The 22,992-nt window shown below is 45.2% G+C and overlaps 1 protein-coding gene across 1 annotated transcript in view; it reads right to left on the reverse strand.

The window, feature by feature from the left end:
* Window positions 1-4,029: 4,029 nt before the first annotated feature.
* LOC129816731 (trafficking protein particle complex subunit 10-like) overlaps window positions 4,030-22,992 on the reverse strand; it is a 36,266-nt gene continuing 17,303 nt past the window's right edge. The window contains exons 8-23 of the mRNA XM_055871550.1: window positions 21,811-21,957; window positions 21,195-21,309; window positions 20,882-20,958; window positions 20,406-20,497; window positions 20,122-20,262; window positions 19,614-19,726; window positions 18,701-19,230; window positions 18,311-18,452; window positions 11,159-11,317; window positions 10,475-10,704; window positions 8,680-8,780; window positions 6,907-7,033; window positions 6,549-6,713; window positions 4,981-5,164; window positions 4,583-4,777; window positions 4,030-4,299 (exon numbers count right to left, since the gene is read on the reverse strand). Of these exons, the coding sequence (XP_055727525.1) occupies window positions 4,052-4,299; window positions 4,583-4,777; window positions 4,981-5,164; window positions 6,549-6,713; window positions 6,907-7,033; window positions 8,680-8,780; window positions 10,475-10,704; window positions 11,159-11,317; window positions 18,311-18,452; window positions 18,701-19,230; window positions 19,614-19,726; window positions 20,122-20,262; window positions 20,406-20,497; window positions 20,882-20,958; window positions 21,195-21,309; window positions 21,811-21,957 (2,766 nt within the window). The 3' untranslated portion in view covers window positions 4,030-4,051. The remainder of the gene's footprint in view (window positions 4,300-4,582; window positions 4,778-4,980; window positions 5,165-6,548; window positions 6,714-6,906; window positions 7,034-8,679; window positions 8,781-10,474; window positions 10,705-11,158; window positions 11,318-18,310; window positions 18,453-18,700; window positions 19,231-19,613; window positions 19,727-20,121; window positions 20,263-20,405; window positions 20,498-20,881; window positions 20,959-21,194; window positions 21,310-21,810; window positions 21,958-22,992) is intronic.

The raw sequence follows: 22,992 nt of genomic DNA on the forward strand, positions 1-22,992 counted from the left end.
TCATTATGACAGAATGAAAACAATTGTATTGAGCCATATATTGTTAGCATGTTATTTTGGCATTAATACATGTCACATATCAGCTTGCAAACAATGTACAGAAAAATAGAAAATCATTGAGTTAATAAAGCCGCATTCAAACATTGTCTCTTTTTTGCTTTCTTGAGTAAGGCAGCTCCAAAACGCAGGTGTTTCAGCCTAGCTCAGGGGCAGCCAGCGGAAAATACGGAGCGTAGGGGTTGGTAATGTTCTCTAGTTGCGCCGTGATTGGCACAGTGTTCTGTCACTCATGGAGACACTACGTCACCGCCAAATCTAAGGGTAGAGCTAGAAAATTCAAGCCCCTTTGATGCTGCCATAGAGTTACATTAGAAGTGCCCATCCAAGAAGGCTCAAGGTCATTGGCCACAGATAAAATTACGTCAAATCACAGTATATCTACAGTAGCTTTGATTGGACATCATACTTTCAAAATAGCTAGCAAGCTAGCAGTCACCATTTTGAATCAAGTCGACAATCTACTGTCAAATCCTTTTTAATCTTTGTCATATGAAGACAAATAATGAAGAGAAATGCTAGATAAAACGTATCGGTGCTCATCGGCCATTGGACATAAACATTACACAAGTTGGAAATCACAAATGAGTGGTTTGGAAGGAATCAGTGGTTAACTGCAAGCATTGCAGCGCAATCACTAGCCTGCTATTCAGTGGAGTGGGTGTGTGGTCCTAAGTCTGGGTTTAAGGGTCTCTTTTCCAAGCTTAAAATGATAAAGACTCAACATTGGCCATGCTGTCAATGCAGCATAATTTCGCCACGCTCAAAACAAGTGTTAACTCGGAAATCTGAATTCAATGAGTTCAAGACAACTGGGAATTCAGGAAAAAAATTGCTCCGACTGGGAAAATACTTTTGAACCGTCATCCAACTCGGAATTGTAAATCGGGAACTCGGGCCTCTTTCTAGAGCTACGACCTGAAGATCACTGACGTCATCATGATTCAACCTGTTTTTTTTCAGAGTTCCCAGTTGTCTTGAAAGCACCATAAATCCAGAGAATGGCAGACTTTGATGACAAAGTCTGATGACAAACTTTGCCCACGAAGGACCGCCGCTTCACCTTCCTGTTCAAGTGAGCACAGCACAACAAGGTGAGTCCAAAATTGTCTTGTACGCTGCTGCATAAAGGATGTAATATGCCAGGGAGATATGTATACTGTAGCTAAGAAAGGGTTGATGGTTGTGTAGTAAGTGTATGTTGTGTAGTAAGCTGTTAGTAGCCCATGTGCCTCACCCTAATAATCTGGTCTATTTTCACCTCTTAATTTCACCTACTGTTCTGACTTGGTGGTGCACATGTAGCGTATAACCTGTTTTAGAGAAATGTAATCATAGAATATTGTAAGAGCTTTCATTGTCTGATTATATGCCCCCATTATTTATCCTACGGTTTTGACTTGGTGTACAGGGAGAACTCTGTAAGAACGGCCCATGTTCTGAATTATGTCACTGTACATTTCAAAAGTGCTGAACAAATAGTTATATTAACTACATCCGTCCTAGCTCACTCAATGTCTTAATCGAAATTACGGATTTCCTCTTATCCCTTTATGCTATAGTTTGTAGATCTTAATTGTCATTAGAAACCACATTTGTTTAAGAAAGTCAGCCATGTTTTTTAAAAGCCAGTAAATGAGGCGGAATTAACTGTTTCTCTGCCAGACAAGGCTCCGCTGACAGCCAGGTGTAGCAGTGGTAAGGTGTTGGGACTCTGCTGTTTGGACAGCTCTATGTGGATCCTAACAGTTTGTGGTAACCGTTTGTCACTGTTATAATGCAATTCATGTGTTGTTTAATGTTGTTGTATAGTGGCTTTGCTGGCATGCCAATTTGTTTTTTTGGTTTGCCCCACTAAGATTTACATGCTAAAATCACCACTGATAGTCAGTATGCTATCTATATCTTATCTATAATGCTCTGCTGAAAAAGCTTTGGATGCTACTCCTCAGTCTACTGAAGTACTGCTATGCTAGGCCTTAATTTGACTTAGTCCTGACTGTGTGTGTTCTCAGTGAGAAGGCAACCCTTCGGCTGACATGGCTCTGGGCCTTCACTGTGTATGTCGCCTGGACAACAGCAGCAGGTGACCAGACTCGTCTTCATCACTCCAAAACACACCTACAGCCAGCGAGTCCAACACACACACACACACAACCATCCACCCTGACACACACACAACCATCCACCCTGACACACACACAACCATCCACCCTGACACACACACAACCATCCAGTCTGACACACACACAACCATCCAGTCTGACACACACACACACACACACACACACACACACACACACACACACACACAGGCCGTCATTGTAAATAAGAATTTGTTCTTAACTGACTTGCCTAGTTAAATAAAAAACATTTTTTACAATTTAGGTGTGGTAGATGTGAATGGACTTTAGGACGCTGAGTACAGTCTAGAGCTGAATCCAGTTTAGAATTGACATGTGAATAGTAGTAGTCCTGAATCCAGTTTAGAGCTGAATCCAGTTTAGAGCTGAATCAGGATTAGAATTGACATGTGAATAGTAGTAGTCCTGAATCCAGTTTAGAGCTGAATCCAGTTTAGAATTGACATGTGAATAGTAGTAGTCCTGAATCCAGTTTAAAGCTGAATCCAGTTTAGAGCTGAATCCAGTTTAGAGCTGAATCCAGTTTAGAGCTGAATCCAGTTTAAAGCTGAATCCAGTTTAGAGCTGAATCCAGATTGGAATTGACATGTGAATAGTAGTAGTACACCAGCACCAACCCTGACCCCCCCAAAAACACTGTAATGGCCGCACCCCACACCCTTCCCCCTCCATCTTATTGTTTACTGTTGTAGAGTCTTGCAGAGAAAAAACAGGGAGTCCATCTTGTTTTGTTTACTGTTGTAGAGTCTTGTAGAGAAACGACAGGGAGTCCATCTTATTATTTACTGTTGTAGTCTTGCAGAGAAACGACAGGGAGTCCATCTTATTGTTTTGTTTCAGCCATCACATGCGGAAACGGTCAGAAAAGTTGGGGGACTGGGGCACAGTTAGGACCGTTCACCCCCACCTGGGATATGGACGCCTGATGAAGACCTAAGGGTCGACACGTTGTTTATAAATAAATATCACCTGGCAGCAGCATCAGCAGCAGTGTGCAACGTTCTCCTTCCTGTTTTCCAGGAGTTTTACCTACAACTCCAGCACCTGAGGAAAGAACCTGGGAGTGCGTGTGTTCTTCAGCTTTTCTACATTTATTTACACAACAGTTTGTACAGTGGTCAGATGAGGGCAGTGTAACTAAATTGTTAGTTATGGACTGTGGGTTTGGTGAGAATGGTGAAAGGCCAGCAGGAGACTGTTTGGTGAGAATGTGTACATAGCGGAGACATACAACCGTTTTGTGGGAAACACAATTTCCATCAGTTTGTGAGCATACCACAGTCACACACACACACACACACACACACACACACACACACACACACACACACACACACACACACACACACACACACACACACACACACACACACACACACACACACACACACACACACACACACACACACACACACACACACAGGGCTTTGTTGCATTTGAGTTTAATACAGACATTTGAGGGAGGACAATATTGCCTTGGCTAATGTCTTAGTATGTCAACAGGGTTTGACAATGTGTGTCCTCTCCCTTTTCTGAGACCAAGTAGTCAAACATAGATCTATTCACTGAGTCAAAACACAGTGTGAAGAAGAGGAGGACGGGGGCAGACGGAAAGCATATGTCAAGACATCAGCAGGTTGTGGTGTGTCTAGTTCATCAGGGCTCTACTGATGTGAATGTGTCCGCTCGGGGGCTAGTCCAGCTAGCAGAGCCCACAGTCAGAGTCCATAGTCTGATCTCAGAACAGCTACTTTTGGGTCCCAACCAAACTTAGAGCTCCAGAACAGCGGAGCCCCACAGGAGGTCTGGGGCAAGAGGTGATGGTGATGGGTGTTGACCAACCACCAGGATCACGTAGCGTTGATCTCTAGAACGTGGTCATCCGTAGAGGGTAGCACCAGGACCTGGCATCCCTGGCTGTGGTTGAACACCTGTCCCGGGCTGAAGGGCTCCAGGCGAGGCATGGGGAGAACCCTGGACTGCTGCTCCCCGCTGCCCACAGAGTGGACACTTCCCTGGCTACGGATGCTGGCCGTGTCCCCCTGGTCGTCCAGAGGCCGGACCAGCAGGGAGAGGGTGTCGTTTTCTACACAGCCGTCTGTGAACAGAAGGGTAAAGGGGAGTTAGCACCTGGCACAATGCATAATAAACAATTAAAAACATACATTCATGTCAATGGTTGATTTGCATGAATATTCCATATACACATGTCAAGTTAGGATTTAGCCCTGTGAGAGTCAAGCCTCTGTGAGAGTCAAGCCTCTGTGAGAGTCAAGCCACTGTGAGAGTCAAGCCACTGTGAGAGTCAAGCCACTGTGAGAGTCAAGCCACTGTGAGAGTCAAGCCTCTGTGAGAGCCTGACGGAGGGAGGTAGGACTCACCTGTATCAGGTTGGCTGGCGGAGTTGGCACTGGGAGGTAGGTACTTAAACACCTCGATGTCAGGGAATGGCAGGTGGCCAGCGAACAGGGGCATCAACTCAACCTGTACCCTGTGGTTGGCATTAGCATCCGTTGGCATGGACACCAGCCCTGAGCTTCTGCCATACACCACCCAGCTACTGCTGCTGTCTGCCACTGGGGGAGAACAGAGATGGGTTTAATGGCTCACCACACACACACACACACACACACACACACACACACACACACACACACACACACACACACACACACACACACACACACACACACACACACACACACACACACACACACACACACACACACACACACACGACTATAAAGTAAACCCACTTTATGAGTTTATGCACACTTACCTTTATACATGAGCTTGGTGGAGCAGACCTCCGTCTGCCCTTTCTTCTCTGTCCCTCGATCATCCTCATCATCCTCAGGTTCAGCCAGTCGTGTGATGGACATCTCCAGCCCACAGAGGGAGCCAGAGTGACAGTTTTGTTGACCAGCCGCAGGCATGATCTCTGTCCTCACACTGTACAGTGTCTGCAACACAACACACCAGGGTTGGGCTCAATTTTGAATTCAGGAACTGATTTGAATTTAAAAGAAATTAACAACTTTTGAAAAACATATTTTCTACTTTTCAGTTTACTTTCTGAATTGACTGACTAATTACAATTGACCCCAACCCTGCAGAACACAGATATAAAGTAGAACACAGATGTAGAACACAGATGTAGAACACAGATGTAGAACACATATATAAAGTAGAACACAGATGCAGAACACAGATGTAAAGTAGAACACAGATGCAGAACACAGATGTAAAGTAGAACACAGACGTAGAACACAGATATAAAGTAGAACACAGATGTAGAACACAGATATAAAGTAAAACACAGATGTACAACACAGATATAAAGTAGAACACAGATGTAGAACACAGATATAAAGTAGAACACAGTTGCAGAACACAGATGTAGAACACAGATGTAGAACACAGATATAAAGTAGAACACAGATGCAGAACACAGATGTAGAACACAGATATAAAGTAGAACACAGATGTAGAACACAGATATAAAGTAGAACACAGATGCAGAACACAGATGTAGAACACAGATATAAAGTAGAACACAGATGTAGAACACAGATATAAAGTAGAACACAGATGTAGAACACAGCAAAGTAGAACACAGATGTAGAGTGAGACACAGATATAAAGTAGAACACAGATGTAGAACACAGATATAAAGTAGAACACAGGTGTAGAGTGGAACACAGACGTAGAGTGGAACACAGGTGTAGAGTGAAACACAGGTGTAGAGTGAAACACAGGTGTAGAGTGGAACACAGACGCAGAGTGGAACACAGGTGTAGAGTGGAACACAGGTATAGAGTGGAACACAGACGCAGAGTGGAACACAGGTGTAGAGTGGAACACAGGTGTAGAGTGGAACACAGTAGGGTAGAACACAGTAAAAATTGTAAAAAAAGAAACAAAAGTAGCTGTTTAGCAAAAAGCTAAAGCAATAATTTTGCTATGACTGTCTGGGAGTGGTCTAAATGAGGGGCATAATTGGACGAGCCTAATGGGAGGGATATGGAACCTGAAAACTAGCTGTTATTGGTGGAGGTTTGAAACTCTGTTATTGGTCTATTAACTTACATGGCCTGGTGATGTCGCCAGGCAAGCCAAAACTCCACCCATGCAAATCTGCTGATTAGTAGGACCTGTGTAGATTGTATTTTCAATCAGAAATGACCAGGAAATAAACATTGATGAAAATGTTTCACACTTTTACAGTGTTAGTTTCATCAGCTGTTGTACAATATGATACAAAACACAGGTAAAACAGAACTTTGACTGCACTGGGCCTTTAAGCTGACAGGATCAGGTAGGTACCAGGTACATTAGGCTACTCACTGTCACTCTCTCCAGTTGAAATGCGTAGTGGTAGGGTTTGAAGGCTGACACTTCCTCAGAAGCAGAAGAGAAGCTGGCAGAGAACACACACTGTAGACAGAGTGGCATGTTTTCCTTCCACCTCACATCCCATACGTAGTACACACTCTGCTTACTGCACACCAACTATATACAGAGAAAGAACCACACACTGCTTACTGTACACCAACTATATATAGAGAGAGGACCACCATACATCAAGTGAAAGTTACAAAAGTGAAGATCTTAAATCTGTGATGAAAATAGGGCTATTGGAATATTGCTGATATTAAGACTTGTCAGAGCTTATGACTCTTATGATGGCTCATTGTTAAGTTACCTGTTGTGCTTTAGTGTTGAGGGACTGCAGCTCCAGAGAGGACTCATGATGTTTCTCTGTTAGCCTCTGGTCCATCAGGTGAAAGGTCACATCTGACACGTTCTGTAGGCACACCTGGATGTACTTCCTGTGAGTCAAGTCAAAGGGTAGCGGTCAAAAGGTCAAATTCTTTCAGATCTACAAACAGAAAACCAGCAGTACCCCGGACCTCGTAGGGTAAGATTTGAATACTAGGTGTTGTTTCCCCGGTTTACCTGTTCCCTGCTGACAGTAGTGAGGGTTTACCTGTTCCCTGCTGACAGTAGTGAGGGTTTACCTGTTCCCTGCTGACAGTAGTGAGGGTTTACCTGTTCCCTGCTGACAGTAGTGAGGGTTTACCTGTTCCCTGCTGACCGTAGTGAGTGTTTACCTGTTCCCTGCTGACCGTAGTAAGGGTTTACCTGTTCCCTGCTGACAGCAGTGAGGGTTTACCTGTTCCCTGCTGACAGTAGTGAGGGTTTACCTGTTCCCTGCTGATAGTAGTGAGGGTTTACCTGTTCCCTGCTGACAGTAGTGAGGGTTTACCTGTTCCCTGCTGACAGTAGTGAGGGTTTACCTGTTCCCTGCTGACAGTAGTGAGGGTTTACCTGTTCCCTGCTGACAGTAGTGAGGGTTTACTTGTTCCCTGCTGACCGTAGTGAGTGTTTACCTGTTCCCTGCTGACCGTAGTAAGGGTTTACCTGTTCCCTGCTGACAGCAGTGAGGGTTTACCTGTTCCCTGCTGACAGTAGTGAGGGTTTACCTGTTCCCTGCTGATAGTAGTGAGGGTTTACCTGTTCCCTGCTGACAGTAGTGAGGGTTTACCTGTTCCCTGCTGATAGTAGTGAGGGTTTACCTGTTCCCTGCTGACAGTAGTGAGGGTTTACCTGTTCCCTGCTGACAGTAGTGAGGGTTTACCTGTTCCCTGCTGACAGTAGTGAGGGTTTACCTGTTCCCTGCTGACAGTAGTGAGGGTTTACCTGTTCCCTGCTGACAGTAGTGAGGGTTTACCTGTTCCCTGCTGATAGTAGTGAGAGTTTACCTGTTTCCTGCTGATAGTAGTGAGGGTTTACCTGTTCCCTGCTGACAGTAGTGAGGGTTTACCTGTTGCCTGCTGATAGTAGTGAGAGTTTACCTGTTCCCTGCTGATAGAAGTGAGGGTTTACCTGTTCCCTGCTGATAGTAGTGAGGGTTTACCTGTTCCCTGCTGATAGTAGTGAGGGTTTACCTGTTCCCTGCTGATAGAAGTGAGAGTTTACCTGTTCCCTGCTGATAGAAGTGAGGGTTTACCTGTTCCCTGCTGATAGTAGTGAGGGTTTACCTGTTCCCTGCTGATAGTAGTGAGGGTTTACCTGTTCCCTGCTGATAGAAGTGAGAGTTTACCTGTTCCCTGCTGATAGAAGTGAGGGTTTACCTGTTCCCTGCTGATAGTAGTGAGGGTTTACCTGTTCCCTGCTGATAGTAGTGAGAGTTTACCTGTTTCCTGCTGATAGTAGTGAGGGTTTACCTGTTCCCTGCTGACAGTAGTGAGGGTTTACCTGTTCCCTGCTGATAGTAGTGAGAGTTTACCTGTTCCCTGCTGATAGAAGTGAGGGTTTACCTGTTCCCTGCTGATAGTAGTGAGGGTTTACCTGTTCCCTGCTGATAGTAGTGAGGGTTTACCTGTTCCCTGCTGATAGAAGTGAGAGTTTACCTGTTCCCTGCTGATAGAAGTGAGGGTTTACCTGTTCCCTGCTGATAGTAGTGAGGGTTTACCTGTTCCCTGCTGACAGTAGTGAGTGCTTGGCCTTAAAGGGGATGTAGAAGGTGAGGGATATTGGAGTGGAGTAGATGGACCAGGGACAGTCTATAGACATCTGTGCACAGAGAACAGACAGAGACAATGACAGAATATGTTACTTGTCTCCATTCAAAATAAGCCATCCAATTCTTTATAAATTAAGAAAAATAATATTTGACTTGACAATGTACAGTCGTGGCCAAAAGTTGAGAATGACGCAAATATTAATTTCACAAAGTCTGCTGCTTCAGTTTGTATGATGGCAATTTGCATATACTCCAGAATGTTATGAAGAGTGATCAGGTGAATTACAATTAATTGCAAAGTCCCTCTTTGCCATGCAAATGAACTGAATCCCCAAAAACATTTCCACTGCATTTCAGCTCTGCCACAAAAGGACCAGCTGACATCATGTCAGTGATTCTCTCGTTAACACAGGTGTGAGTGTTGATGAGTACAAGGCTGGAGAGCACTCTGTCATGCTGATTGAGTTTGAATAACAGACTGGAAGCTTCAAAAGGAGGGTGGTGCTTGGAATCATTGTTCTTCCTCTGTTAACCATGGTTTACCTGCAAGGAAACACGTGCTGTCATCATTGCTTTGCACAAAAAGGGCTTCACAGGCAAGGATATTGCTGCCAGTAAGATTGCACCTAAATCAACCACTTATCGGATCATCAAGAACTTCAAGGAGAGCGGTTCAATTGTTGTGAAGAAGGTGTCAGGGCGCCCAAGAAAGTCCAGCAAGCGCCAGGACCATCTCCTAAAGTTGATTCAGCTGCAGCATCGGGGCACTACCAGTACAGAGCTTGCTCAGGAATGGCAGCAGGCAGGTGTGAGTACATCTGAAAGCACAGTGAGGCGAAGTCTTTTGGAGAATGGCCTGGTGTCAAGAAGGGCAGCAAAGAAGCCACTTCTCTCCAAGAAAAATATCAGGGACAGAAAAAAGCTTGTCCGGAGAAGACAAGGTGAGCGCTACCATCAGTCCTGTGTCATGCCAACAGTAAAGCATCCTGAGACCATTCATGTGTGGGGTTGCTTCTCAGCCAAGGGAGTGGGCTCACTCACAATTTTGCCTAAGAACACAGCCATGAATAAAGAATGGTACCAACACATCCTCCGAGAGCAACTTCTCCCAACCATCCAGGAACAGTTTGGTGACGAACAATGCCTTTTCCAGCATGATGGAGCACCTTGCCATAAGGCAAAAGAGATAACTAAGTGGCTCGGGAAACAAAACATTGATATTTTGGGTCCATGGCCAGGAAACTCCCCAGAACTTAATCCCATTGAGAACTTGTGGTCAAACCTCAAGAGGCGGGTGGACAAACAAAAACCCACAAATTCTGCCAAACTCCAAGCATTGATTATGCAAGAATGGGCTGCCATCAGTCAGGATGTGGCCAAGAAATGTTAATTGACCTCATGCCAGGGCGGATTGCAGAGGTCTTGAAAAAGAAGGGTCAACACTGCAAATATTGACTCTTTGCATCAACTTCATGTAATTGTCAATATAAGCCTTTGACACGTATGAAATGCTTGTAATTATACTTCAGTATTCCATAGTAACATCTGACAAAAATATCTAAAGACACTGAAGCAGCAGACTATGTGGAAATTATTTGTGTCATTCTCAAAACTTTTGGCCACGACTGTAGACGAAATGCATAACAAAGCCTGAAAGTCATTGAAAATCACTACCTACGTTATTTATCCTGCATTGCTATTAACAAGATCATGTATTGTGTAAACATATCTCTGTCCTCAGTACCCTCTGGTTGATGGCGGTCATGTGGTTATCGGGGAGGTTGTAGCTCCGGGGCCGGTGGCGTATCTCTCCGTTTGTGAGTCTCTGGTTCTCGGGCCGGACTGGGTCAGAAGGGATGACACACAGTACCTCCAGCTGAAACTCCAGGGTGTGATAGGGAGGGGTGGGAGGTAGAGAGATACAGGTCACTTTGTCAGACGACTGGATGAACAGAACACTCTCATCCACACGCTCTGCAGAGGAGACGAGAGGGTCAGAGGTCAGAGGAAGAGAGAGAGACAAAAAAATGAGATACTCAGTGAGGGATGAGTAAGGATGATTGGTGCGGAACTAAGTTGAGAAGGAAGACACGGACGAGCAGAAAACTACAGCTAGGATCAGGATACAACTTAGGGTGCTTTCACATGTCCGGATCCTGGAGCACTTAGTGCGCTCATCCGAGCCATGATGTGTGAAACGCAAACGAACCCTGGCTGAAACCAGTGCCAGGTATTGTGACGCGGCAGCGCAATTCGCGTGGAACTTTTCTGTTATTTTAACAGAAAATAACTTAACTGTTATTTTATGAAAGCAAAAAAATATATATTTTTTTGAATTCATTTTTTTTGTTGTAGAAATGCTCCAGGATACCGAACCAGGGAACCGAATTTCATATGTGAAAATTTCTCACAATTCCTCTGTTCTGACCTGCAGTGCTGTTGAGGATGGTAGCAGGGCAGGAGGAGGAGGTGAGGATGGGCATGCTATCTATGTTAGTGAGCTGCAGGGCGTCTCCCTTCTTCACAGTGTAGTGACCTGTCTGCAACCTGACCTTTGCCCTCTGGGGGAGGCCTGCCAGCAGCTGGTCTGAGACAGAGACAGTGTGTGTTTTTGAAAATGGTCATTTCAAACATTGTATTTAACATTTTTAATACATGACAGTCACCAAAAACAATATAAATATTTTTTTTAAACACTAAATGCATTACACAAAACAGCAATGAAATTGTCCTATATCAAAATCATAGAACAAAAGGGTAAAAGCACACTTAAGACAAGGAAAACACAGTATGGACAGTGGTGGAAAAAGTACCCAAAAGCCAAACAGTAGTAAAAGTAAAGATGACTCAAGTAAGAGTACCCCAGTAAAATACTACTTGAGTAAAAGTCTAAAAGTATTTGGTTTTAAATATACTTAAGTTTCAAAAGTAAATGTAATTTCAAAAAATATACTTAATATATACTTAAGAATCAAAAAGAAAAAGTTAAAGTATAAAGCATAAATCATTTCAAAGTCCTTATACAGTTGAATTTGGAAGTTTACATATATCTTAGCCAAATACATTTAAATTCAGTTTTTTTTAATTACAATTCCTGACATTTAATCCTAGTAAAAATGCTCTGTCTTAGGCCAGTTAGGACCATCACTTTATTTTAAGAATGTGAAATGTCAGAATAATAGTAGAGAATTATTTATTTCATCACATTCCCAGTGGGTCAGAACTTTACATACACTCAATTAGTGTATGGTAGCATTGCCTTTAAATTGTTTAACTTGGGTCAAATGTTTCGGGTAGCCTTCAATATGCTTCCCACAATTAATTTTGGCCCATTCCTCCTGACAGAGCTGGTGTAACGGAGTCAGGTTTGTAGGCCTCCTTGCTCGCAAACAATTTCAGTTCTGCCCACAAATTTTCTTGAGGATTGAGGTCAAGGCTTTGTGATGGCCACTCCAATACCTTGACTTCGTTGTCCTTAAGCCATTATGCCACAACTTTGGAAGTATGCTTGGGGTCATTGTCCATTTGGAAGACCCATTTGCGACCAAGCTTTAACTTCCTGACTGATGTCTTCAGATGTTGTTTCAATATATCTACATAATCTTCCTTCTTCAGGATGCCATCTATTTTGTGAAGTGCACCAGTCCCTCCTGCAGCAAAGCACCCCCACAACATGATGCTGCCACCCCTGTGCTTCACGGTTGGGATGGTGTTCTTCGGCTTGCAAGCCACCCCCTTTTTCCTCCAAACATAACGATGGTCATTAAGGCCAAACAGTTCTATTGGCACCATGATATAGCCGGAGGACAGACAGCTTCTGTCCTCCTCTGGGTACATTGACTTCAATACAAAACCTAGGAGGCTCATGGTTCTCACCCCCTTCCATAGACCTATACAGTAATTATGACGACTTGCAGAGGACGTCCTCCAACCTATCAAAGCTCTTGCAGCATGAACTCACATGTTGTCTATCCAATCAAAGGATCAGAGAATGAATCTAGTACTGAAAGCATAAGCACCGCAGTGCATAAAATGTGATGAGTAGTTGACTCAAAGAGGAAGAGGGTACTTTTTTTCTCAGTTTACCTTTCCCTTACTGCTCATTTAAGCCTACTCAACATCCCGACTCAAACAGAGAGGAATGCTATATATGTTGGCTAGCAAGCTAGGCTATCCAACACTGCAACTCTTCCAAGTCAAGGTAAGCTTTCGGTTTTATACATTTTTTTTTGCCACCGGGGTCCGCAGATCCTGTTGCAAAATGTTTCTTAAAGGGATACTTCTGGATTTTGTCAATGAGGCCCTGTATCTACGTCCCCAGAGTCAGATGAACTCGTGGATACCATTTTTATGTCTCCGTGTCCAGTAAGAAGGAAGTTAGAGGTGTGTGCTAGTACAGGTGTTATTATATGGGTGTAAGAGCAAAGTCTTGCATCTCGCTTGATCTCAATATCTGCGGCGCTGCTCTGAATTAGAAGAATCAATGTTATCACTCCACATACAATGGAGTCAACGGATGATTAACTATAGGTCCAGTAAATGGAAAACTGAGAAGGGCTTTTAGTGGGGCATGATAAGGGTCAGCCCATCAAGGTAGCTTAGCAGACACCAACCAAGGTAGCTTAGCAGTTCAGACGTATTTTTTCCGTGTTGTCGTGTCGTGTCCTGTATATATATATATTTACTCCTTTTCTTCACATATCTTTTATTTATTTTATTATCCAAGAACTCAACTACAAAAGCTTTCCTGCAAAAGCTTTCCTGCAACCCGCTTCACCAATTACAATAAGTACTATTCACCTCAATCTGAAAATCCATCGTGGAAGATAGCCAGGGGCTAATTCAGAAGCTAGCCTGAAAGCTAATCCAGAAGCTACTCCGATAGCTAGCCAGAAGCTAATCTGCAGCTGCCCCGAAATTAGCCGGTTTGCTGGCTAGCGTTGGTGTTTCAGCTGCCCACGTTTTGCGGTCATCAGCTATTCCTCTAGCTCGATAATCTACCGGCACTTTAGTGCAACGCGACTCGGACCGGAGCATTCCGGGACTTTTTTTCTCTCAGTTTCCCCGGATTCCAACCGCAGCCTCAGCCTCTATTTTGCACCTTGATTTCGCAGCTAGCTAGCTGCATACCGTGTGACTATTGGCTTACGTCGACCCCGGAGCTAACTCAAATCATGCTGGAGCTAGCCAGCTGAGGAGTTCCATCACCATCCGGACCCGCTTCTTTGTTGCTGCTGCAGATACGGAACCCCACCGGGCCTTCACGACTGACTGCCGACGTTATCTGCCCGAGGGATTTATCCAACCGGCACCTCCGTCCCGGCGTTACCTGAACGCTCATCTGAGGCCCGCTAATCGTTAGCTGTCTTATCGGCTGCTATCTGAACAAAACCCCACTACACGGAACCTACCGACGGAAACGCACGAGGTATCTACAAACAGACCTCCATCCTATGCTGCTACCGATAGCCATATACCCGGCCAGCTGTCTGGATCGCCACGACCCCAACCAACCTCTACTCACTGGACCCTTATTTATCACTCGATTAAGCTTGCCTCTCCTTAATGTAAATATGCCTTGTCCATTGCTGTTCTGGTTAGTGTTTATTGGCTTATTTCACTGTAGAGATTCTAGCCCTGCTCTCTATACCATATCCAACCCTGCAGTTCCACCACCCACATATGCGATGACATCACCTGGTTTCAATGATGTTTCTAGAGACAAGATCTCTCTCATCATCACTCAATACCTAGGTTTACCTCCACTGTATTCACATCCTACCATACCTTTGTCTGTACATTATTCCTTTAAACTATTTTATCGCCCCCAGAAACTTCCTTTTACTCTCTGCTCTGGTAGCTCTAGGCGACCAATTCTCATAGCTTTTAGCCGTACTATTATCCTACTTCTCCTCTGTTCCTCTGGTGATGTAGAGGTGAATCCAGGCCCTGCAGTACCTGGCTCCACTCCTATTCCCCAGGCGCTCTCTTTTGATGACTTCTGTAACCGTAATAGCCTTGGCTTCATGCATGTTAACATTAGGAGCCTCCTCCCTAAGTTTGTTTTGTTCACTGCTTTAGCACACTCTACCAACCCGGATGTATTAGCCGTGTCTGAATCCTGGCTTAGAAAGACCACCAAAAATTCAGACATTTTTATCCCCAATTACAATATTTTCAGACAAGATAGAACGGCCAAAGGGGGCGGTGTTGCAATCTACTGCAAAGACTGCCTGCAGAGTTCTGTTATACTATCCAGGTCTGTTCCCAAACAATTTGAACTTCTACTTTTAAAAATCCACCTCTCTAAAAACAAGTCTCTCACCGTTGCCGCCTGCTATAGACCACCCTCTGCCCCCAGCTGTGCTCTGGACACTATATGTGAACTGATTGCCCCCCATCTATCTTCAGAGCTCGTGCTGCTAGGCGACCTAAATTTGAACATGCTCAACACCCCAGCCACCCTACAATCTAAGCTTGATGCCCTCAATCTCACACAAATTATTAATGAACCTACCAGGTACCACCCCAATTCCGTAAACACGGGTACCCTCATAGATATCATCCTAACAAACTTGCCCTCCAAATACACCTCTGCTGTTTTTAACCAAGATCTCAGCGATCACTGCCTCATTGCCTGCATCCGTAATGGGTCAGCGGTCAAACAACCTCCACTCATCACTGTCAAACGCTCCCTGAAACACTTCAGCGAGCAGGCCTTCCTAATTGACCTGGCCGGGGTATCCTGGAAGGATATTGATCTCATCCCGTCAGTAGAGGATGCCTGGTCATTTTTTAAAAATGCCTTCCTCACCATCTTGAATAAGCATGCCCCATTCAAGAAATTTAGAACCAGGAACAGATATAGCCCTTGGTTCTCTCCTGACCTGACTGCCCTTAACCAACAGAAAAACATCCTATGGCGTTCTGCATTAGCATCGAACAGCCCCCGTGATATGCAACTTTTCAGGGAAGCCAGAAACCAATATACACAGGCAGTTAGAACAGCCAAGGCTAGCTTTTTCAAGCAGAAATTTGCTTCCTGCAACACAAATTCAAAAAAGTTCTGGGACACCGTAAAGTCCATGGAGAATAAGAACACCTCCTCCCAGCTTCCAACCGCCCTGAAGATAGGAAACACTGTCACCACCGACAAATCCACTATAATTGAGAATTTCAATAAGCATTTTTCTACGGCTGGCCATGCTTTCCACCTGGCTACCCCTACCCGGGACAACAGCACTGCCCTCCCCTCTGCTACTCGCCCAAGCCTTCCCCATTTCTCTTTCTCCCAAATACAGTCAGCTGATGTTCTTAATGAGCTGCAAAATCTGGACCCTTACAAATCAGCCGGGCTAGATAATCTGGACCCTTTCTTTCTAAAACTATCTGCTGAAATTGTTGCCACCTCTATTACTAGCCTCTTCAACCTCTCTTTCGTGTCGTCTGAGATCCCCAAAGATTGGAAAGCAGCTGCGGTTATCCCCCTCTTCAAAGGGGGGGACACCCTTGACCCTAACTGCTACAGACCTATATCTATCCTACCCTGCCTTTCTAAGGTCTTCGAAAGCCAAGTCAACAAACAGATTACCGACCATTTCGAATCACACCACACCTTCTCCGCTATGCAATCTGGTTTCAGAGCTGGTCATGGGTGCACCTCAGCCACGCTCAAGGTCATAAACGATATCGTAACCGCCATCGATAGGAAACAATACTGTGCAGCCGTATTCATTGACCTGGCCAAGGCTTTTGACTCTGTCAATCACCACATCCTCATTGGCAGACTCGACAGCCTTGGTTTCTCTAATGATTGCCTCGCCTGGTTCACCAACTACTTCTCTGATAGAGTTCAGTGTGTCAAATCGGAGGGTCTGTTGTCCGGGCCTCTGGCAGTCTCTATGGGGGTGCCACAGGGTTCAATTCTTGGACCGACTCTCTTCTCTGTTTACATCAATGATGTCGCTCTTGCTGCTGGTGATTCTCTGATCCACCTCTACGCAGACGACACTATTCTGTATACTTCTGGCCCTTCTTTTGACAACCTGGAGGGTGTTAACTACCCTCCAGGCGAGCTTCAATGCCATACAACTCTCCTTCCGTGGCCTCCAACTGCTCTTAAATACAAGTAAAACCAAATGCATGCTCTTCAACCGATCGCTGCCTGCTCCTGCCCGCCTGTCCAACATCACTACTTTGGACGGCTCTGACTTAGAATATGTGGACAACTACAAATACCTAGGTGTCTGATTAGACTGTAAACTCTCCTTCCAGACCCACATCAAACATCTCCAATCCAAAGTCAAATCTAGAATTGGCTTCCTATTCCGCAACAAAGCATCCTTTACTCATGCTGCCAAACATACCCTTGTAAAACTGACCATCCTACCAATCCTCGACTTCGGTGATGTAATTTACAAAATAGCCTCCAAAACCCTACTCAATAAATTGGATGCAGTCTATCACAGTGCCATCCGTTTTGTCACCAAAGCCCCATATACTACCCACCACTGCGACCTGTACACTCTCGTTGGCTGGCCCTCGCTTCATACTCGTCGCCAAACCCACTGGTTCCAGGTCATCTACAAGACCCTGCTAGGTAAAGTCCCCCCTTATCTCAGCTCGCTGGTCACCATAGCAGCACCTACCTGTAGCACGCGCTCCAGCAGGTATATCTCTCTAGTCACCCCCAAAACCAATTCTTCCTTTGGACGCCTCTCCTTCCAGTTCTCTGCTGCCAATGACTGGAACGAACTACAAAAATCTCTGAAACTGGAAACACCTATCTCCCTCACTAGCTTTAAGCACCAGCTGTCAGAGCAGCTCATAGATTACTGCACCTGTACATAACCCATCTACAATTTAGCCCAAACAACTACCTCTTTACCTACTGTATTTATTTATTAATTTATTTTGCTCCTTTGCACCCCATTATTTCTGTCTCTACTTTGCACTTTCTTCCAATGCAAACCAACCATTCCAGTGTTTTTTTTAGTTTTTATTTTACTTGCTGTGTTGTACTCACTTCGCCTCCATGGCCTTTTTATATTTTTATTTATTTATACATATATCTGTTTGCCTTCACCTCCCTTATCTCACCTCACTTGCTCACATTGTATATAGACTTATTTTTTTATCTTTTTCACTGTATTATATGTTTGTTTTTACTCCATGTGTAACTATGTGTTGTTGTATGTGTCGAACTGCTTTGCTTTATCTTGGCCAGGTCGCAATTGTAAATGAGAACGTGTTCTCAATTTGCCTACCTGGTTAAATAAAGGTTAAATAAATAAATAAATAAATATCAGTAACTTGAACTGTGTGTTTCATAGACAACATTTGAGTCTTTCAATTAGTAGTTGTTTAATCTGTTTTAACAAACCTATTTTTTGTTTTTGTACTTGTATCTAGTTTTTTGTGGTTTGTTTTTCATATAAGCTCTTGGATTCCAACCATACCTGTATACCGTTTAATTAGATTTCGTTTTTATCTGTATTGTTGTCTATCACTTGTTTTCTTTGGTGCAAATAACTCAAACTAAATGTGTCAGAGAGAGAGAGAGAGAGAGAGAGAGAGAGACCTGTGAGGGGCTCCACAGTGAGCTGGGGCTCCTGAGAATAGACCTCATAGTGGACCAGAGGAGAGATGTGAGGGAGGATAAACTGGACCTGGCCCACTGTGGCACACAGCTGACGCAACGTATAGGTACCCAGCTCCTGACTCTACACCGGGGGAGAGAGAGGGAGGGAGAGAGAGAGAGAGGGAGAGAGCGAAAGGGGGAGGGAGAAAGAGGGAGAGAAAAGGGGAGGGAGAGAAAGAGGGAGAGAGGGAGCGAGAGGGGGAGGGAGAGAAAGAGAGATAAGAGTCAATGGACAATCTACAATCTCATGTGATAATGACGTCCTATATTTGCAGTAACAGCCCTGTCCTGTGGAAGAGGACAATCACAGCATCATAATAAGGGTCTTACTGGTACACTGAAGACAATGCTGTTGTTGCCCGGCAGCAGAGTGACATCACCGCTCATTAGCATATTTGCCCCGTCATCCATGACAACAGGAACTGGGCTGACAAGGTTGGGCGTGTCCGGTGACGGGCTGCTGTCATGACGACGCAAGACCAGGTGTGTGTTCTTACACACCATACCAGTGGAGTTGAGGCTACGAGGGTCCGAGGGGCTGCAGTCCTGGATCTCTTCCAGCTCCGGAGAAGGACCAGCAGCGGAGGGTGGCATCGCTGAGGAGTTACCCAGGGGGAAAAGCACCGTCCCTGGGTATGGCCGTCTCTGTGGCCCCCTGGTCTTCCCGTTAGTCTCTCCCTGCTCCAGGTTTAAGTGAACACTGGCAGCCAGCTGCTCCAGAGGCACGGCCACAGGCATCAAGCTGCGCAGACACAACTCCACCTGCAGGGCGGTGCCAGAGTGCACCGTGGCTGTTGCCGGGCGGAACTGCAGCTGCTTGAGCTGGGCGAAAGAACTCATACTAAGCGTCACCTTCTGGGCTGTAGAGGGATAAGAGGTGAAGGGAGAGAGAGACAGGGGCACGGTGAAATATAATAACGTGTCAATGATCTACATCAGGGATCCAACACTAACCTAGCACACCTGACACGTTCAGCAGGACGCAACGTTCTGAAACTTTCCGTTAGAAATATGTTACGTGGAACAAACACGCCTCTCTGACATGTAGAATAATGAATCACGTCGGCTCGAAATCAACGGCATTTCTAATCCGCAAACATTCCAAAACGTTTGGCAATCGAACGAGACCCAGGTTAGTTACGAGCGGAAAACCTACAGGACAGGAGAGTAGCTCTCCAGGAACAGGGGGTAGACCTAAACCATGTTGACTGACTAAAATAATCTGCTATGACTGGCTGCTTACCCTTGCTGTCTGTTGATTGGTTGGCGAAAGTCAGGATCTCCTGACAGAAGTGAATCCTCTCCTCATTGGTCAGATTGGCATCACCTGCCAACAAGGCACTTGTCTGCAGGTAGCTAAGGGTGGGTTGTCAAGGAAATAAGCAGCCAATGGGCAATGAGAACAAGAGCTACAATATGCAAAATAAATTGGTCCTTCAGACTAGCTTATAGTAAACACCCTTTGCTATTTGTTGTAGTTTTCTTCTTATTTGTTTTTATTCAAAGTGGTGTGTTACGACTCCTGCAAAATGAATTGCCTCTGAGGACATCAAAGTTCTCTGAATCTGAATATAGAAAAAGTGAATGGCATTCATTCAAAGAGATTAGATAATGGCAACAATTTACATATTTGGCATTACACTTTTCTACTCATTTACATCCAGTGAAGGTTCCTGCCTTCCAGGGAGTTTTTCCACTGTGCTCCTGCCTCTGCCTTACTGGCTCTTTGGGGTTTCATTGATTGGGGATACGTCTCTGTCTTCCCCTGCAGTTTCTGGCACTCGGCCATCTGCTTCCTGGTGTGAGTGACAAGTAGGCTCCACCCCTCTGATAGGTATGACCTCAGAGCATTCTGCAAGAAGCTCTCCGCCTGCTCAGGATCACCCTTCCTCCTTATCGCACGCACACACACACGCACGCGCGCACACGCACACACACACACACAATGAAGTTACTAGATGTCCTGTACTTGACAGAAGACGGTAGAAAGACATTTCCAGGCGGAAGTGGAATGATGACCATCACGGTCTCTTACATGTAGAACTCAGCCAGGCTCTTCCCAACGAGCCCGGCTGACCTCATCCTGCCAATGGCCCTGTACATCTCCACAGCAGCATGGGACAACTCCTGATGGACAGATAGAGGATGGAGGGAGGGAGGAAAGGAGGAAAGGAGGGAAGAAAGGAGGGAAGATGGAGGAAAGGTGGGAGGGAGGAAAGGAGGGAAGAAAGGAGGGAAGATGGAGGAAAGGTGGGAGGGAGGAAAGAAGGAAAGGAGGGAGAGAGGAATGGAGGGAAAGAGGAAAGGAGGGAAGAAAGGAGGGATGGAGCGAGGGAATTAGGAAAGGAGGGAAGGAAGGGAGGCAGGGAGGGAGTAGAGAGGGAAGGAAGGAGGGAGGGAGGCACAGGGGGATAAATTGATGCCGTTTAGTTTAATGAATCAAGCCAACATACTTTTTATCTGACAGCCTGTAACCACATACAAACCAACATGATTCATATCTGAACTTACAAGATAATGTCTCTCAAATGCCTCCACAGAAGACAGGGCCTCCGTCAGTTTTTTATAAGGGCTCTGCAAGCTGTGGACTGAAAGAGGTAGGAGAGAAGAGGACTAGGACAAGTGAGGAATTGATCCCACTGGAGGAGTGCTCTGTACGTTGCTGTAGCATTTGGCTCAGAACCTATATCTCATCCCGTCTGCTTCGTCAACGCCAATCTACTTAGAGCCCATATCGAGCTAATGTTGTTTCCCATTAAAATGTTTTACGGTTTTATTCCTGCCTATAATTTGTATACTCCCCAATGACACCCCAGCCCCTCACCAGTCTCAGCCTTCTCATCCCCCAGTCCAGCCAGCAGGTCCACAGTTCGGTTCAGCTCCAGAGACAGCGGACCCTTCTCTGACACCAGACCACACATATAGCCCAGAGACTTCAGCTGGGAGAGGGAGGGAGGGAGGGAGGGAGGGAGGGAAGAGTTGGGTTTGAAAGAAGTTAAGAAAATAAACAATATGAACTTAAAAAATATATATTTTACCTTTATTTAACTAGGCAAGTCAGTTAAGAACAAATTCTTATTTTCAATGACGGCCTACCGGGGAACAGTGGGTTAACTGCCTTGTTCAGGGGCAGAACGACAGATTTTCACCTTGTCAGCTCGGGGATTCAATCCAGCAACCTTTCAGTTACTGGCCCAATCCTCTAACCGCTAAGCTACCTGCCGCCCCACTAGGCTACCTGCCTTGGTTCAAGGTGAGTAGTTATGAGGTACATTTATATTAGTAGAATATAATAATGTTGTGCGACCTTCAACCAATCAAATAAAATATAAAGCCCTTTCTACATCAGCAGATATCATAACGTGCTTTACAGATACCCAGCCTAAACCTCCAAAGAGCAAGCAATGCAGAGGCAGAAGCACAGTGGCTAGGAAGCCTACCTTGTCAGTAGCATAGGCCCACAGGCCCACAGTGTGGGAGACATTAGCCTCTAGCTGGGCCTGGTCACAGCAGCCTTCTATACGGTGCAGCACCTCCAGGCAGCTGAGGAAGACCCAGCAGTCTAACGCACCCTCCAGCATAGACACCTACACAACAACAACAGTTTAGCTAACAGCACACTGCAAAACACTTGTAATTAAACAGAGAAAAAACATCTGTGAAAAAGAGAGAGAAAGAGACAGCGAAGGAGCGAGAGAGAGAGAGACAGAGAGACAGCGAGAGAGAGAGAGAGAGAGAGAGAGAGAGAGAGAGAGAGAGAGAGAGAGAGAGAGAGAGAGAGAGAGAGAGAGAGAGAGAGAGAGAGAGAGAGAGAGAGAGAGAGAGACAGAGAGACAGCGAGAGAGAGAGAGAGAGAGAGAGAGACAGCGAGAGAGAGACATGCGTCAACAGTAACCTTGGTAAAATACTCTGCATTATCATTAACAGCAGACTCGTACATTTCCTCAATGAACACAATGTACTGAGCAAATGTCAAATTGGCTTTTTACCAAATTACCGTACAACAGACCATGTATTCACCCTACACACCCTAATTGACAACCAAACAAACCAAAACAAAGGCAAAGTCTTCTCATGCTTTGTTGACTTCAAAAAAGCCTTCGACTCAATTTGGCATGAGGGTCTGCTATACAAATTGATGGAAAGTGGTGTTGGGGGTAAAACATACGACATTATAAAATCCATGTACACAAACAACAAGTGTGCGGTTAAAATTGGCAAAAAACACACACATTTCTTCACACAGGGTCGTGGGGTGAGACAGGGATGCAGCTTAAGCCCCACCCTCTTCAACATATATATCAACGAATTGGCGCGGGCACTAGAACAGTCTGCAGCACCCGGTCTCACCCTACTAGAATCCGAAGTCAAATGTCTACTGTTTGCTGATGATCTGGTGCTTCTGTCACCAACCAAGGAGGGCCTACAGCAGCACCTAGATCTTCTGCACAGATTCTGTCAGACCTGGGCCCTGACAGTAAATCTCAGTAAGACCAAAATAATGGTGTTCCAAAAAAGGTCCAGTCACCAGGACCACAAATTCCATCTAGACACCGTTGCCCTAGAGCACACAAAAAACTATACATACCTCGGCCTAAACATCAGCACCACAGGTAACTTCC

The sequence above is a fragment of the Salvelinus fontinalis genome, chromosome 19 (assembly GCF_029448725.1).
Source record: "Salvelinus fontinalis isolate EN_2023a chromosome 19, ASM2944872v1, whole genome shotgun sequence".
Taxonomy (NCBI): Eukaryota; Metazoa; Chordata; class Actinopteri; order Salmoniformes; family Salmonidae; genus Salvelinus; species Salvelinus fontinalis.